Consider the following 17,309-nt stretch of genomic DNA (forward strand, 5'->3'; position numbering starts at 1 on the left):
CAGTTTTAAATCTGATCAATGAGCTAAAGGAAACCATTGACAAAGAGCTACAAGGAATTAGGAAAATGATATATGAACAAAATGCAAATATTAGTAAAATGATAAAATTATAAAAAGGAAGCAAATTCTGGAACTAAATAGTATAATTGAAAAGAAAAATCATTAGAAAAAATATTCATTACAACTGTAAAACAGAAGACTTAAGCAGGAAGAAGAAAGAATCAATGAATTTACAGTTGAGATAACTGAAATTATCCAATCTGAGGAATAGAAGGAAAAAAGAATAAAGAAAAATGAATATAGCTTTAGGAACCCATAGAAAGAACATGAAGAGTATTCATAACCTTGACCAGCAGGTCAACATCCCAAATCCTCACTCCAAATCATGTGCTTAATTGCAAAATACTCCCTTTTATTACTCTTAAAGAACTCAGTTCTTTTCATAAGCAAAAAGTACCTCTTCTTAGAAAGTGCACTTGGCAGAATTTCACTTCTTTACCATTAAATCTGAGTTAGGAGCTTGTACCTTAAAGCAGAGCAGTGTTAATACATAGTTGGTTCATGAAGGGAACAAAAAGGCAACCCTGGGGTTTACTGTGTCAGTGCTGGAAACTGGTTGCTGGGGATGGTGTTTTTATGTCATATGTGGAGGTGGAGCCCTCACCAGAGATGTGGAAAGAGGGAATTGAATTTTAAACTAATGCGAAATCTTGGCAAAGAATATTTTAATAAACAAATGCCTTAAGAGTATTTAAATATGCTTCTATATCTCAAAATATAAAATGAAATACGAAAGATTTTAGGTGTTTGACACTGTGCTTAGGAAGGAAGGGCCAGACCTTGGAACCTCTGGAACCTGCTGCTCACAAGGTTTTGCAGAATAGCTTGAATCCTCGTAGGCCTAGACATTGGCCCAAAAGGAAAGCTGTGCTGTAAGCCATTTGGTAGCAATGATCAATTGCATCACTGCTAAAAAGCAAGAGGCACTGGTGCCTGCATGAATGCAGGCTGTGTTTCAACTCGGAGATATCTGAGGTAAAGAACTTGAATTTCATTGAGTATTTTTCTGATATTTTTCCAATTATCCCCCAAATTTCTGTGTATTGTGTTTTTGGGGAAATGAGATGTGTCAAGTTTTTAAACCAACACTACTTTTGGGGACTTTCTCACATCTCTGGGATTTGAATGGGTCTTTGAAGGTCTTTTAAGTTTACATTTAATATGTTTCTCTCCTCTGCCCCCCTTGCCTACTGCAGGTGATAATACTGTGATTCTTTCTGAACCTCTGGCAAAGGGAGTGATCAGTGAAGGCTGTCACTACCTTGGATCCGCATGGTTGGGGTGTCCAGAGCTCTCCACTACGATCAGTAGTGCACTAATTCCTTTGGAGATACATCTACTAGTGTATTACTAAACGTTAATTTTCTTTTTTGCAGAAAATATAGTACTATGACAAATTTAATTCTTAGTATAAAAATATTCCATTCTTTAACTCTCCCAAATTTGCTTTCACCCATAGCCTGTTCAGTACCTTTGGCTGAATTCTGAAAAATGTGTGTCACCCACTACTGAAATTGTTGAGCCCCTGATGTATTTGTATTGGTTTGTTTCCTGTAGGTGACTTGTCCTAAAATGTGTGTAGAAAGCAAGTATTTTGTGATAAAATTGTGTAGTGCGTGCTCTGTGTGGACTCCAAGGACAACCCAGATTCAGTGATTAACAATGACCAAAATATGCAGGTAACTAGCAATTGTTCAAATGACAGTGGTGCTATTTCTCTTTTGTGGCCTTTTAGACTTGTCAACCTAAAATTCCATTTTGGGGGAACGCATTTTCCACCTGGCCTTTCTTGACAGGTTTTTTTTTCTACATTAAACAGTTTCTAAATAAAATTCTGTATTTCAAGAAGAAAAGAAAGAGTCCTAGAAGAAGCAGAGAGAAAGAGAGAGAAAGGTTAAAAACAGAAAACTAAAGAAATTGTGGGGAAAAAAATTCCTAAATCTGATGAAAAATATAAATATACACATCCAAGAAGCCTAATGAACAGATCAAAGAGAACCATACCCAGACACTCTGTCAATAAAATGTCAAAGCTCAAAGAAAAGTAAGAATTTTGATAGCCACAAGAATGATGGAATTCATCATGTGTAAGGTAATCTCAGGAACATTAACTAAATAGTCATCAGAAACTATGGAGGATAGAAGTAGTGGGATGACAGGCTTGAAGGCCTAAAAGAAAAAAAAAAAGGAACCAAACAAGAATTCTGTATCTGGAAAAATTATCCTTCAAGAATGAATGACTAAGTCCCTTTGGGGGAATGGTGAGAAGGGAGGAAAATTCAACTTCCCCAAGTGGAGAATTCTTGATATTCTCACAAGCAGTGGGGACAACCAAAGTAATAGGCTGAGCCCCCAATCTTGGGGTTTGTTCATATGAAACTTAACCCCACAAAGGATAGGCTAAGCCTATTGAAAATTAGGCCTAAGAGTCACCCCCAAGAGAACCTCTTCTGTTGCTCAGTGTGGCCTCTCTCTCCCAGCCAACACAACAGGCAAACTCACTGCCTTCCCCCTCTCTACGTGGGACATGACTCCCAGGGGTGTCGACCTTCCTGGCAAAGTGGGACAGAAATCCTAGAATGAGCTGAGACTCAGCACCAAGGGATTGAGAAAACCTTCTCAACTGAAAGGGGGGAGAGAAAAATGAGACAAAATAAAGTGTCAATAGCTGAGAGATTCCAAACTTGAGTCAAGAGGTTATCCTGGAGGTTATGCTTATGCATTAAATAGATATCACCTGTTTAGTTAAGGCATAACAGAGAGGCTGGAGGGAACTGCCTGAAAATGTAGAGCTGTGTTCCAGTAGCCATGTTTCTTGAAGATGATTGTATAATGATATAGCTTTCGCAATGTGACTGTGTGATTGTGTCTGATGCTTCTTTTATCTACTTTATGGGTAGATGAGCAAAACATATAGATTAAAAATAAGTAAATAATAGGGGGAACAAATGTTAAAATAAATTCAGTGGATTGAAATACTAGTGATCAATGAAAGGGAGGGGTAAGGGGTATGGTAGGTATGAATTTTTTTCTGTTTTCTTTTTATTTCTTTTTCTGAATTGATGCAAATGTTCTAAGAAATGATCATGATGATGAATATACAACTATGTGATGATATTGTGAATTACTGCTTATATATGTAAAATGGAATGATCATATGGTAAGAATGTTTGTGTTTGTATGTTGGTACATTTAACAAATAAAATAAGTTTTTAGAAAAATGAATGAATGACTAATAGTCATTGAGTCTTTAATCACCATGTATCCAGTACCCTAAATTTAATTCTAACCTCAAACTTAGGAGATAGGCATTACTGTCCCCATTTTACAACCGAAGAAACTGAGGCATAAAGGGATTCCCTTCCCTGAAGTCACACAATATAATAGGCAGCCACAAAAACGTCTCCCAACAACAACAAAAAAAAGAATGAAGGAGAAATTAAGACATTTCCAGATAAACATAAGTTGAGGGGAGTTCACCACTGGTTGATCTGTCCTAAAGGAAATGCTAAATGGAATCCTTTAGGATGAATTGAAAGGACACTAGACAGAAACTTGAAGTCATAACTGGAAGTAAAGAACACTGGTAAATGTAATTATACAGATAAATGTAAAAACCAGCATTATTTTATTTTTGGTTTGTAACTTGTGATAGTTAAGTTCATGTATCAACTTGGCTAGATTATGGTGTCCAGTTGTTTGGTCAAGCAAGCAATAGCCTGATTGTTACTATGGGGATATTTTGTGGACTTAAGTCATTGCCAGTTGATCACCTCTATGGCTGATTCCATCGACAATCAACAGAGGAGACTGACTTTAATAAGAGAAGTCACATTCAATGAGTTGCAGGCCTTAAAGGGAGAACTGAGGATGTCAGTCTGAAATGAGAATGTTTATCTCAATTTCAGTCAGCCAGTTTCTGCTGAGAAATTCACTGAAACCTTTATCAGACTTCCCAACATGCAGCCTGTCCTATGGAAAATCAGACTTGCCAGTCCCCAAGGTACTGTGAGCCAGTTCCAATAATAAATCTCATAGTGTGTGTGTTTATAATTACATACATACATATATATGTTTATATATATATATGTATATATCCTGTTTTGTTTTTCTGGAGAACCATAATATAGTACATGAATTAGCAGTGTTTCCATAACTTCTTAAAGGTTAAAAATTATATGTATAAAATCATATTCAAGTAAATTAAATAATAATAGTGGATATATTTTAAAGGTTTAATTAAATGTTATAAACAACAACAACCTAATGTGCTAGCTAAATGTTAGTTTCCATATCTCAGACAAAGCGTTGAGTTCAATAACAAAATAAATGTCTGTGAACTATACTATATATGTCTATTCTACCTCCTCAAAACTGTTAAAATGATACAAAATGATGACTTGTAGAGAGATAAATAGTGAAATAATTCTTGATTTCATGTTCTCTAGTTATATATTGTTTCAAAATAAAAGAAAAGATAGTTACTTTGGTTAAGATTACAATTGATAAAAGTGGTTAATTATACTAAGCACAATAATCACAGAAGATAAAAATATGTATACAAGATAATGGATAGGATTTTCTATTTGTTTATTAATAAAGTTGCTATAATTTATTTAGATGGCAAATTTAATATGATACACATTGCTTTCTGTAATATACTGATAATTTAATGATAGTTTAAAGCTATAGGAAAGTTTTGAATGCATTAACTACTTTTATATATATATATCTGTGTATGTATGCCTAAAAATACACATACACAATTATACTAAATTTTTACTGCAAATTTTTATATGAGAAATGTACAAAAGAAGTAAAATAAGAGCTTTTTAAAATGTAAAATGATTAAGATATTTTATGCTCAGACTAGTAGAATTTCCTTCTTGTTACCAAAGGTTAGTGTGCTTTTTGACATCATTTAAGTCATTTTTAAAAAAGATTCCTTGGTTTTGGAAAACTGTTAAGTTTTTCATAACATTATTTATTGCTATGTGTTTTTACAAAATTGCTCATAACTCCTTATCTTTAGATACTTATGATTTATATTTTGTCTCCTAAAACAAAAATTCTTCCTTTACCTTTCCCAATGTTAAGATGCATACTTTGAACTATTAAAATATATTTAATGCCTGAACTATCTTTGGATTTTTAAAATGGCTATGAGGCCATTTAATACAAAGGTTTGCTCCATTATCCTATAAAAGAAAGTAAAAAGGACATAGAAGTATTAACTATTTAATAAAGTGATAACATAAAGTTATCCTGGAGGTTATTCTTATGCATAATATAGATATCCCTTTTTAGTTTATGGTGCGTTGGAGTGGCTGGAAGGAAGTACCTGAAACTGTCGAGCTGTGTTCCAGTAGCCTTGATTCTCAAAGATGAGTATATAATGATATAGTTTTTACAATGTGACTGTGTGACCGTAAAAACCTTGTGTCTGATGTTCCTTTTATCTAAGGTATGGACAGATGTGTAAAAAAATATGGATAAAAAATAAATAAAAGGGGGGGATAAGGGGTAGAATAAATTGGGTAGATGGAAATACAGTGGTCAATGAGAGGGAGGGGTCAGGGGTATGGGATGTATGAGTTTTTTTCTTTTTCCTTTTTCTGGAGTGATACAAATGTAAAAATGATCATGGTGATGAATCCACAACTATGTGATGATATTGTGAGCCACTGATTGTACAATATGCATGGATTGTTTGTGTTAGAAGATTTGTCAATAAAAAAATTTAAAAAATAAAAGTAAATTACTGGGCGGGCCATGGTGGCTCAGCAGACAGAGTTCTTGCTTGCCATGCAAAAAATCTACCCAGGTGCGATTCCCAATGCCTGCCTATGCAAAAAAATATTAAATTACTGCACGTAGCTGCCTATGTGACCCAGGTAGAAGTTAAAGTTTAACACACCTCCTCAGGGAGAAAAAGAATTACAAATGGTATCATAAACCACCCATCTTGTAAAGCATTAAAACTCCTCTCCCCTGGTATGTTAATATCAAACATCCAGACCCCTATGTCATGAGACCCTTTGTTCTCATGCCCAGCGGAATGTCCTTGTCCTAAACCCTTACAAGCTTCCCCTTGCACTCCCACCTTAGCAGTGTGCTGACTTCCCGAATGTCAATGGACAAAGTTCTCCTGTTTGTAAATCCTAAAGGTCATATCTAACTCTGTGCTTGGTGTGCTCTTAATCTTAGAAGTGCTCTGAGAAAGCTGGATTAGAACACGTGCTTTTTCTTTGTGGCTTTGCTTTTAAGTTGAAGAACCTATTGACTTTGAAAAAACTCCTGTCTTTACTCTGGAGGTCACTCTTAATGCAAGCTTCAGTTAGACACTGCTACCTGCCATAACTTGCCAAGCCCCAACCAAAACCATTCCTGCCAATCCTAAAGAGTACCTAGAGCATTATATAAGATGCCACAAAGGTTCCACGCACTAGGGTAACTTTCCAAAACTCACAACCTCCAGATGGATCCCTGGACCAGATAAGTCCTGATATGCAAGGGGGCCAGCCTCTCTAGAACACCAACTAGTTCCATCCCCCTATTCCATATTACTGACAGCCCCTTTCAACATGAAAAAGTTAGAATGGGCATAGCCCAAATACCCCTAAAGAGTGGGAGAAAGAGCAAAGATAATGGTAGAGTTACACAGAGAAGGTGGGGTTTAACAAATGAGCATGAGCGCTGAATCATTATATTGATATTTCTTTTAGTCTCCAGTACATTAGAGCAGGTAGAGGTAAAACCTAAAATTGTGGAATTGTAACCCATACCAAACTCTGAAATTTGTTCTACAACTAATTGTTGCAATGTGCTTTGAAATTTATTCTTTCTTATACATATGTTATTTTCTCACACAAAAAAGAGAAGTATAACAAAGAAGATAGGATTTAACAAATGAGTATGACTGCTGAATAATATATTGATATTTCTTTCGGCCTCCAGTGTCTTGGAGCAGCTAGAAGAAAAAACGAAAAATCATGGAACTATAACCCATACCAAACTTTAAATCTGTTCTATAACTACTTGTTAAAATGTACTTGGAAATTTATGCTTTTTTGAATATATGCTATATTACACAATAAAAAAAGTTAAAAAACAAAAAAAAACTCCTGTCTTGATGTTTTATCTTCATGATTTTTGTTAGTGTAGTCTAGCCATGGGAAATTCTCAGGATGTGCCAATTATGTCCCCTTCGGTTGTATCTTGGATAATTGGTCTAAATATGGAGGGAATCCCTTCAGTTAACTTTCTGTTGTAATGCTGCCTGGCCACAGTATAAATTGGACGTAATTGAAGAGTAGCCTAAGAATGGCACTCTAAATTTCAACACCATCTTGCAATTAGATTTGTTTTATAAATAAAATCACACATGAAATGAGCTGCCTTATGTTCAAGCTCTTTTTAGAATGCCATTGATTCTTATTAAAGATTGCATATCACTGTTTCAAAAATGCACTGATGAAATGTTTTCAGTTTTAAGCATTATTATGATGTTTTATTTTGATGGTAATTGTATGTTGTAAAATGTTTGCTTGAAGATAGTTTCCAAAATTATTTTGGTAACTTTAGTATATAGATATAAAGGATGTGCTTTTATTAAAAGGAAAAAGAGTAGTTTTATCTAAATGACTGGTTTTTTACAGAATGAGAATGAATAAAAAGTAGGACAAAACCTGCATAGAAATAATAAGTCATAGAAGATTGGCAGAAAAGTAAGTTATGGTCACAGTTAAGAAAAATTTGATGGGATACTATAAAATGTTTAAAAATTTTTATATCAAATAATATACTGATAAAAATAAACAACAAAAAAGACAAAGATTGGCAGAATGGATAAAAAAGCATGATTCAACTAAGTGGGAGAGCTGGAGGAAGCAATTTGTCAGACTAGTTGATGACAACTAGAAGGTGTCATCAAAAAACCAGAAACAGAGATGTCTCCACAAGAACTTCAGCTCCGTTATTTCAAAATATATGATTATGATGGCAATAATTTGGCTCACAGCTTCATACTTTCCATAGCCATCAATCATGTACAAAATGAGGAGTGAGCAGGTACTGCCAAAGAACAAAGATGAAGATGATTAACTTAAGATCTGAGAGATGATGACAAGAAAAATGATGGCTATATCAACTGTACTTAATTTGCATATTACTACAGTAGAGGTTATTTGGCATTCTCATAGTTATACACAAATATGACCATTATAATGTAAAGACTTTTGGTGATGCAGAATAATTTATTGTTACAGTATTTTGGTAAAAACCTGTAGCAACTTGTTACACTGGGATGAGAAACAGAAATAAGAGAAGAGGAATGGGACTCACGGTAATCCCTAAGTACTGTTAAACCTCTTATTAGACAAGAGTCTAATCAGACAAAGGTCTGATTTTAGGAATAGAGGATAATTGGACCTGGGTACTCAGAAACTTGAATTAGCTGTAAATACTGCTACTCTCTTGCTTTTAATTCATGCTACCTGAAATGTAAAACAAGCTTTACCAAGTAAACATAACTTTTCACTAACAGAAGGAAAGGAATGAATGCCAAATGTCTCCCATTATTACTTCTCTTCAAGTAAATATGGTCAGTATCTTTTAAAGTCACTGGCCTGAAGGACTGCTTGCTCTGGGCAAGTAGATACTTAAAAGGTTGAAAGTGTGTATTACAGAAAAGCCAGGTCTTTTAACCCTGATTCGATATTATAGGATGGAAACTTTTGACAAGATTATTTCCCAATTGTGGGTGTGACTTTTTGATTAGATGGAGATGAGACTCCACCCATTCCAGGTGGGTCTTGATTAATTTACTGGAGTCCTTTAAAAGAGAAAACATTTTGGAGAGAGTCCAGAGCTAAGCAGATGTAGACACCTGGAGAACAGCTGCTTCATGGTGATCAAAACACAACTATGTGTTGCTATTGTGAGCCACTGATGGACTGTATACTTTGGATGGACTGTATGTGTATGAGGATATCTCAACAAAAAATGTTTTTTTTAACAAAAATACTTTTAAAAATTGCATTAACAAAAAAAGACATGGAGGGTGGGCAATGATGGCTCAGTGGCAGAATTCTTGCCTGCCATGCTGGAGATGCAGGTTTGATTCCCGGAGCCTGCCCATGCCAAAAAAAAAAAAAAAAAAAAGACATGGAGGAACATTAAACATAAATTGGAACATGAGAGAAGCCAGTTTGTAAAAGCTACATATTGTGTTATTTCAACTATATGATATGCTGGAAAAGGCAGAACTACAGAGACAGTAAAAGATCAGCATTGTCAAGTATTGGGGGTGGGGGTGAGTTGAAGAGTGAATAAGTGGTGTAAAGGGGATTCTTAGGGAAATGAAACTATTATATATGATAATGGCAGCCCCATGACACACATTTGTCACAGCGCAAAGACTGAACCATAATATAAACTATGGATTTTAATAATAGTGTACTAATTATGGTTAATCAATTGTGACAAAAGTATCATACTATTGCAAAATGGGAAAACTATGTGGAGGGAAGAATACAGGAATTCTCTGTACTTTTGCAGTTTTTTCGCAAACCTAAAACTACTCTAAGAAAATAAAATCTATTAATTTAAAAAATAAAAAAAGACCTCATGTTAAACAATTGTTTCTTAGACTCAGCACAAGCAACAAAAGAAAAAAACTGATAAGTGGTACCCATCTAAATTAACTGTTCCTTGAAAGACTTTATCATGAAAATGAAAAGACAACCTACTCAGTGGAAGAAAATATTTGGAAATCACATCTCTGATGAGGGTTTATAACCAGAATCTATAAAGAAATCCTACAATTCAACAAAAAAGAAAAACAACCCAATTTAAAAAACGTGCAAAAGAACTGAATAGACATTTCTCCAAAGACGATATACAAATGGCCAAAAGCACATGAAAAGATGCTTAATATCATCAGCTACTAGGGAAATGCAAATAAAAACCACAATGAAATACTAGTGATCAAAGAGAGATAGGGGTAAAAGGGTATAGGATGTATGAGTTCCTTTTTCATATAAGAATTACTAGTGTTGGAGAGGAGTGGAGGAATAGAAACATTTATTCATTGCTGGTGGGAATAGACTATGATGTAGTTGCTAGGGGAGATGATATGGCAGTTCCTCAGAAAGTTAAGTATAGGATTACCACATGACTGGGCAATCTCATTTCTGGGTAAATATACAAAACAATTTAAAACAGGGGCTTGAACAGGTATTTGAAAACCGATGTTCATAGCAGCATTCCTCACAACTACCCAAAGATGAAAATAACCACGTGTCCATCAACTGATTAAACGATAAACAAAATGTTGTTATACACACAATGGAGTATTATTCAGCTGTAAGACCCCTATTCCCCATAACCCTCCTATTGTTTATTTATTTATTTGTCTTTATTTTTTACCCATCTGTCCACATCCTGTATAAAGGGAGCATCAAACCGTTTTCACAATCACACAGTCACACCGTAAAAAGTATACAGTTATACAATCATTTTTAAGAATCAAGTATAGGGAGACAGCCAAAATGGCAGCTTAGAAGGTGTGGGATTTAGTTCCTTCTCCAGAACGGATACTAAATATCCAGAAACAGTACAGAATAACTCCTGGGGCCACATCAGTGACTGGACACACAGTGTACCCCAGTCTGGACCAGCTGGACCAGCTGCCAGCATCCCCAGAACTGTGAGTTCCCCAAGTCACCCCTCCCCCACAGGCTGCTTCCCAGAGGGGAAAGGAAAGGGACTTTACCAGCAGCAGGGGCTGAGTGCAACTAAGCTTCAAGCACGGAGTTAATTCACAAATTCTGACTACTAAAAATAGGCCCCCAGATGAGGTGAACCTGGTCAAAGAAGAGGTCACTGATTTTTGCCCTGGCACCAAGGGGGCACGGCTGACGGAAAAAGAAAAAAAAAAAGAAACAGAGATTTTTGTGGCTGTGTTTCTACAAAGGCTTACCTGCCTTTGGATACAGTGGCAGGACTTCTCAGGCTGCAACTGCCCCAGGCATAGGCAGAAACAAGCTCCTCTCAGGGTTTGTCTGGAGCCTGTGACTTCCCCAGGGGAGCGGTGAAGCCCAACTCAGGTGGAATCCCTCCCTCAAGGAATTTAGACAACAGGGCTTGGTAATTGGAAGGCATTAAAACCAGCCTACAACCTCTCCTCTGTCTCCACCACGCCCCCAGCAGGGAGGGTCTGCCAAAATTAAAGGTACCACATCATCTTATGCTGGTGGGACCTGCAGGCAGACAAGCACCACATACTGGGCAGGATAAGAAAAACAGAGCCCAGAGACTTCACAGGAAAGTCTTCCAACCTGCTGGGTCTCACCCTCAGGGAAAACCGACGCAGGTGACTCTTTCCTCCTGACAAGAGGACAGTTTGGTTTGGGAAAATCTGGCTGGGGTCTATAATACCTAAGTAGACCCTCCCAAGGGTGGGGGGAAAAAGGCACCATACAGGCAGGGCAAGAAACAAGAAAACAAGAACTGAAAAATTCTCCTTTGTTAAACAAAACCTAAGCTAGTGGCCAAGAAAAAGCTGAACTGAATGTCAAAAAACAGACAGACAACAAATTCATCCAGCAAAAAAACTCTAGGTAAAAGAAGTGAAAACAATCTCCAGAATAAGCCAATTAAGGTAATTAAATCCCTAGATGCCAGCAAAAAATAACAAATCACACTAGGAAAACTGAAGATATGGCCCAGTCAAAGGAACAAATCAACAATTCAAATGAAATACAGGAGTTGAATTAATTCAGAATGTACAAACAGACATGGAAAACCTCATCAAAAATCAAACAATGAATTGAGGGAGGATATGAAGAAGGCAAGGAATGAACAAAAAGAAGAAATCGAAAGTCTGAAAAAACAAATCACAGAACTTATGGGAATGAATGGCACAGTAGAAGAGATGGAAAAAAAAATGGAAACCTACAATGGTAGAGGCAGAAGACAGGATTAGTGAACTGGAGGATGGAACATCAGAAATCTGACAAGCAAAAGAAAACATAGGGGAAACAATGGAAAAATACGAGCAGGGACTCAGGGAATTGAATGACAATATGAAGTACATGAGTATACGTGTTGTGGCATCCCAGAAGGAGAAGAGAAGGGAAAAGGAGGTGAAAAACTAACAGAGGAAATTATCACTGAAAATTTCCCAACTCTTATGAAAGACTTAAAATTACAGATCCAAGAAGTGTAGCGTACCCCAAACAGAATATATCCAAATAGATGTACTCCAAGACACTTACTAATCAGAATGTCAGAGGTCATAGAAAAAGAGAGAATCTTGAAAGCAGCAAGAGAAAAGCAATCCATCACATACAAGGGAAACCCAATAAGACTATGTGTAGATTTCTCAGCAGAAACCATGGAGGCAAGAAGACAGTGGGATGATATACTTAAATTACTAAAAGAGAAAAACTGCCAACCAAGAGTTCTATATCCAACAAAACTGTCCTTCAAAAATGAGGGAGAAACTAAAACATTTTCAGACAAAAAGTCACTGAGAGAATTTGTGACCAAGAGACTGGCTCTGCAAGAAATACTAAAGGGAGCACTAGAGGCAGATATGAAAAGACAGAAGAGAGAGGTATGGAGAAGAGTGTAGAAAGGAAGACTATCAGTAAAGGTAAAAAAGAAGAAAAATTAGATATGACACATAAACTCCAGAAGACAAAATGGTAGAAGAAAGTACTACTCGTACAGTAATAACACTAAATGTTAATGGATTAAATGCCCCAATCAAAAGACATAGACTGGCAGAATGGATTAAAAAACAGGACCCATCTATATGCTGTCTACAGGAAAAACATCTTAGACCCAAGGATAAACATAGGTTGAAAGTGAAAAGTTGGAAAAAGATATTTCATGCAAATAACAATCAGAAAAGAGCAGGAGTAGCTATACTAATATCCAAAAAATTAGACTTCAAATGTAAAACTTAAAAGAGACAAAGAAGGACACTATGTATTAATAAAAGGACAAAGAAGGACACTATGTATTAATAAAAGAAACAATTCAAGAAGAAGACATAACTCTCATATTTATGCACTGAACCAGAATGCTCCAAAATACATGAGGGAAACACTGAAAAGAGAAATAGACACATCTACCATATTAGTTGAAGAATCAAGTCTACTGGAACACAGCTCAACAGTTTCAGGTACTTCCTTTTAGCCACTCCAAAACCCATAAATCATAAAAATAACCTCCAGGACAACTTCTCGACTGTTAAATCTCTCAGCCACTGAAATTTTATTTTGTCTCATCTCTCTATTCCCCATTTTGGTCAACAAGCCTTTCTTAATCCCATAATTTCGGGTCTTGGCTCATCCCTGGGAATTTTGTATCAGGAGTTTCCCAGATTGGGAAGTTCAATATTTCCTCCTTTCTCTCGAGTCCCCCAAGGGGACTTTGCAAATACTTTTTTATTCTCTGCCCAAATTTCTCTGGATGTATTGGGGCATCACACTAACTTGGACAAATCAACAAGCTCTCATTCCCTATTCAAGATTCCATGTAATTATGGTGCTTGAATAAGCTGACCATACAAGTTAAATTAGATAATGAGCTATTAACTATAGACCACATCTTCCTTTACCCTGTATTCTGATTTTCCTTAGTCCTAGACTTCATACCTCTACTTGAAGTTTGATCACTTTTTCAACTTTTTAAACAGTTGCTGCAAGGAGTAATGCAAATATAAAAAAAGCACAACTATTTTTAACAAGCACTTTCAGTGCCAGTCAAAAGACAAAATAAAAAATTACAATATCTGATCTCATTAGTTTCATAGTCAGAATTAGTTTTGGACTCCAACTTCATTAATTTGTAAATTCATTCTCAAAGAATCAGAATTTGGCATATTTAAAAGAATCATCATAAGCACTAAAGGAAATTCCAAAACAAGAGTTCTAAAAAATGCTTATAAACAATAAACAGCCTAACTGCAATAATGGGTACATTCTTCCAGGATGAACATTCTGAAAGGAATAATATCTATTAAAAGAAGAAATGACTTCAACAAATATGTCTTTGTCTTTCCAACAGCGCCTGACCAAGTGCCTTGATCAGCTACATTAAATATTTGATTAATTAAAGATTTGAAATGGTACCATTAGGTCCTCAAACACATTTATTAAATCAAATTGTTTTGCTATCAATTTGCTCAATAAATGAAAACGCTGTCAAAATACATTATTGTTTATCACACATACCATTTTATACAATTTTGTATCACTTGGCCATTTTATACAATGTTGTATCACTTGGCTATGTACAACAATTTAGTTTTACATTGTAAACTTTTTTCTGTTATAACAAACTGATAATGTGATACATGAAAATGTAGTCCTCAATGACAGGTCTTTCAAACATCTTTAAGTTGTGAAACCTATTATCTGGCCCAACACCTTTTAATAGCATTCAATTCCATACTCATGTAAAGTTTCCTTTTGTGAAAAAGAGAAAAAGAAATATCTGAAAACCAGTGACATAAGTTACTATTATCATACGGTTTATTCTGGTTGGAAAATCTCATATTTCGACTATATTTTGCCGGACGACATTAGCCTTTATTCTTTTCCCTTCAAAATATTTTTCTTTCTGTACTATCACTTTTGTTAAACTGCTTTATAACTCACTTTAGGAAATTCCCACAACTACTTAGATTTCTGCCTATATCTTATATCACCTGGTATCACTTATTCCTTATAATCACATTTTTTGCAAGTTTTATAAAATAAACACATAATAGTTATAAACAGAAGAAAAGTACTTAATCTATGATATCCCAGTCCAAAATCTCCTATTCTGGCCACAGTGGCTTTCTTAAGATTCTGTGCCCTATATTCATCTTAAGACTTTTATGCTAGTAAAACTCTTACACCTGACATAATCTCATTCTCCCTCCTCTCTGTATTCCACATCTCCATTTCACTTTGTACTTGAAGTGTCAAAATCTCATCTCTCCATCTTAATATGTAATTCAAGCTCCCTATGTGAAAAGCTACCCAAGACCATCTGAGGTTCACTCTCCTGTCAGGATTATTTCAGTGGAAAAATCAGGAAGTACTCCCCCAAATCCAAACAAATATCCACTGAATTAACTTCCTCTAACTTTCAGTACACAGATCCTTGGCAATAAAATGTAGTCAACTGGGACAAGAGACCTTCATTCTGACAACAAGGCCAAGTCGCTGAAACATTTATCTTGACAATATGTCAAGCTATTTTGGGGTAGAGCGCTGTAGATGAAAAGGTAGGCAGCTTTCATCTCAGTGATGAACAGCTTCTCAGATTTATAAATTAATAGTGCTATTGTTCTTACAATCATTTATCTCTATTACTTGACTATTATCTTACTTGATGGCAGGCTCTATGTCTCTTTGTTAATATCTAACTTCAGCAGCTTTTAAGAATATCACACACATTGCAATGTTCAGATGTAACCCTCAATACAATGTCAAAGTTAAAATAAATGCTTACTCCTTTCTGTCATCTCAGTGCTTGTTAGGTCCTCTGTTTCCTTGGTGTAATTTCTAATATTGATGCCAGTAATCATACTTAGAAATGAAAGTTCAGATTCTAAATGTCCAAGCTGAAGTCTCAGATCTTTTGAAGACTCCCATGCTTCAGATTCTGACTGGTATATTTCTGGAACTGATTTTCTAAAAAGCAAATGTCAGAAATAATTACTTAAATAAGGAAACCACAAACAAGTGTTTTATCTAATACTCCATTTACCTCAATTATTTTGTTCACCTTATTCTCTGCTGATTAAAGCTATATAAGAAGGCCACGCCCTCAATCTTGAGGTTTGTTCATATGAAACTTATTCCCACAAAGGACAGACTAAGCCTACTTAAAATTAGGCGTAAGAGTCACCCCCAGAGAACCTCTTTTGTTACTCAGATGTGACCCATCTCTCAGCCAACACAGCAAGCAAACTCACTGCCCTTCTCCTCTCTACATGGGACATGATTCCCAGGGATATAAGTCTCCCTGGTAACGTGGGTCAGAAATCCTAGAATGAACGGGACTCAGCATCAAGGGATTGAGAAAGCCTTCTTGACTGAAAGGGGGAAGAGAGAAATGAGACAAAATAAAGTGTCAGTGACTGAGAGATTTCAAACAGAGCCAAGAGGTTATCCTGGAGGTTATTCTTACACATTATAGAGATATCCCCTTTTTAGTTTAAGGTGTATTAGAGAGGCTAGAGGGAAGTGGCTGAAACTGTAGAGCTGTGTTCCAGTAACCATGTTTCTTGAAGATGATTGTGTCATGATATAGCTTTCACAATGTGACTGTGTGATTGTGAAAACCTTGTTCTGATGCTCCTTTTATTTACAATATGGGCAGATGAGTAAAAAATATGGATTGAAAATAAATAATAGGTGGAACATGTGTTAAAATAAATCAGGTAGAGGAAATACTAGTGGTCAATGAGAGGGAGGGGTAAGGGGTATGGTATGTATGAATTTCTTCTCTTTTCTTTTTATTTCTTTTTCTGGAGTGATGCAAATGTTGTAAGAAATGATCATGGTGATGAATATACAACTATGTGGTGAAACTGTGAACCACTGATTGCACACCAAGTATGGAATATTCATATGTTAAAATTTTTTGCGTTTGTATGTTGTTTGATTTTATAAAAATTTAAAAAAAAATTTTTTAAAGCTACATAAGAGTTTTCTTGAACCAATATGATGCTGACATTGTAAACTTTAATTTCAACATAAAATAAATGTAAACAAATTGTTGTCCTCATTTCTACACAGAAGAAACGCTTTTAAGACAAATCATAACAGGTTACTGTGCCAAATTAAAATGTCACTTCTAACCCAAGACTTTCCAACTTAAGAGTCTGATATCCCGAGACATCTCAAATTATTCTAAAAGTTGTGCTGAAATTAAAGTACAAAATAAATTAGTTAACCTTAATTTCTTAATATCACAGAGCATTTTACCATAAGGAGATTTCTCAGGAAATCTGAGGTGGGGGGTAAAAATTCTAAAGGAATAAGAAACAGCAAATATTTTTTTAAAAAACTGTTACCAGACATTCTTCATTGAGAAACTATTTTTCTTTTAAAAGAGTAACACTTCACCTAATAATTGGATTGGATAGTATTTTGCTTTTAGTCATCCTTTAATTCTCTTAAATTCTATGCAAGTTTCATAGGGCTCTTATATCTTGTCTCTCTCAGTATATGCCATAA

General features: G+C 35.5%; 1 protein-coding gene across 5 annotated transcripts in view; it reads right to left on the reverse strand.

Annotated features, from left to right (window-relative positions):
- The window catches only part of CENPP (centromere protein P), a 387,615-nt gene that overhangs the window by 326,311 nt on the left and 43,995 nt on the right, over window positions 1-17,309 (reverse strand). For 4 of the 5 annotated variants that reach the window (XM_077138855.1, XM_077138872.1, XM_077138863.1 and 1 more), the window contains one exon: window positions 15,577-15,758. The exons of the other annotated variant lie outside the window; for it this stretch is intronic. In XM_077138855.1, the coding sequence (XP_076994970.1) occupies window positions 15,577-15,652 (76 nt within the window). In that variant the 5' untranslated portion in view covers window positions 15,653-15,758. The remainder of the gene's footprint in view (window positions 1-15,576; window positions 15,759-17,309) is intronic. 5 annotated transcript variants of the gene reach the window in all.

Source organism: Tamandua tetradactyla, chromosome 2 (genome assembly GCF_023851605.1).
Source record: "Tamandua tetradactyla isolate mTamTet1 chromosome 2, mTamTet1.pri, whole genome shotgun sequence".
NCBI classification, from domain to species: Eukaryota; Metazoa; Chordata; class Mammalia; order Pilosa; family Myrmecophagidae; genus Tamandua; species Tamandua tetradactyla.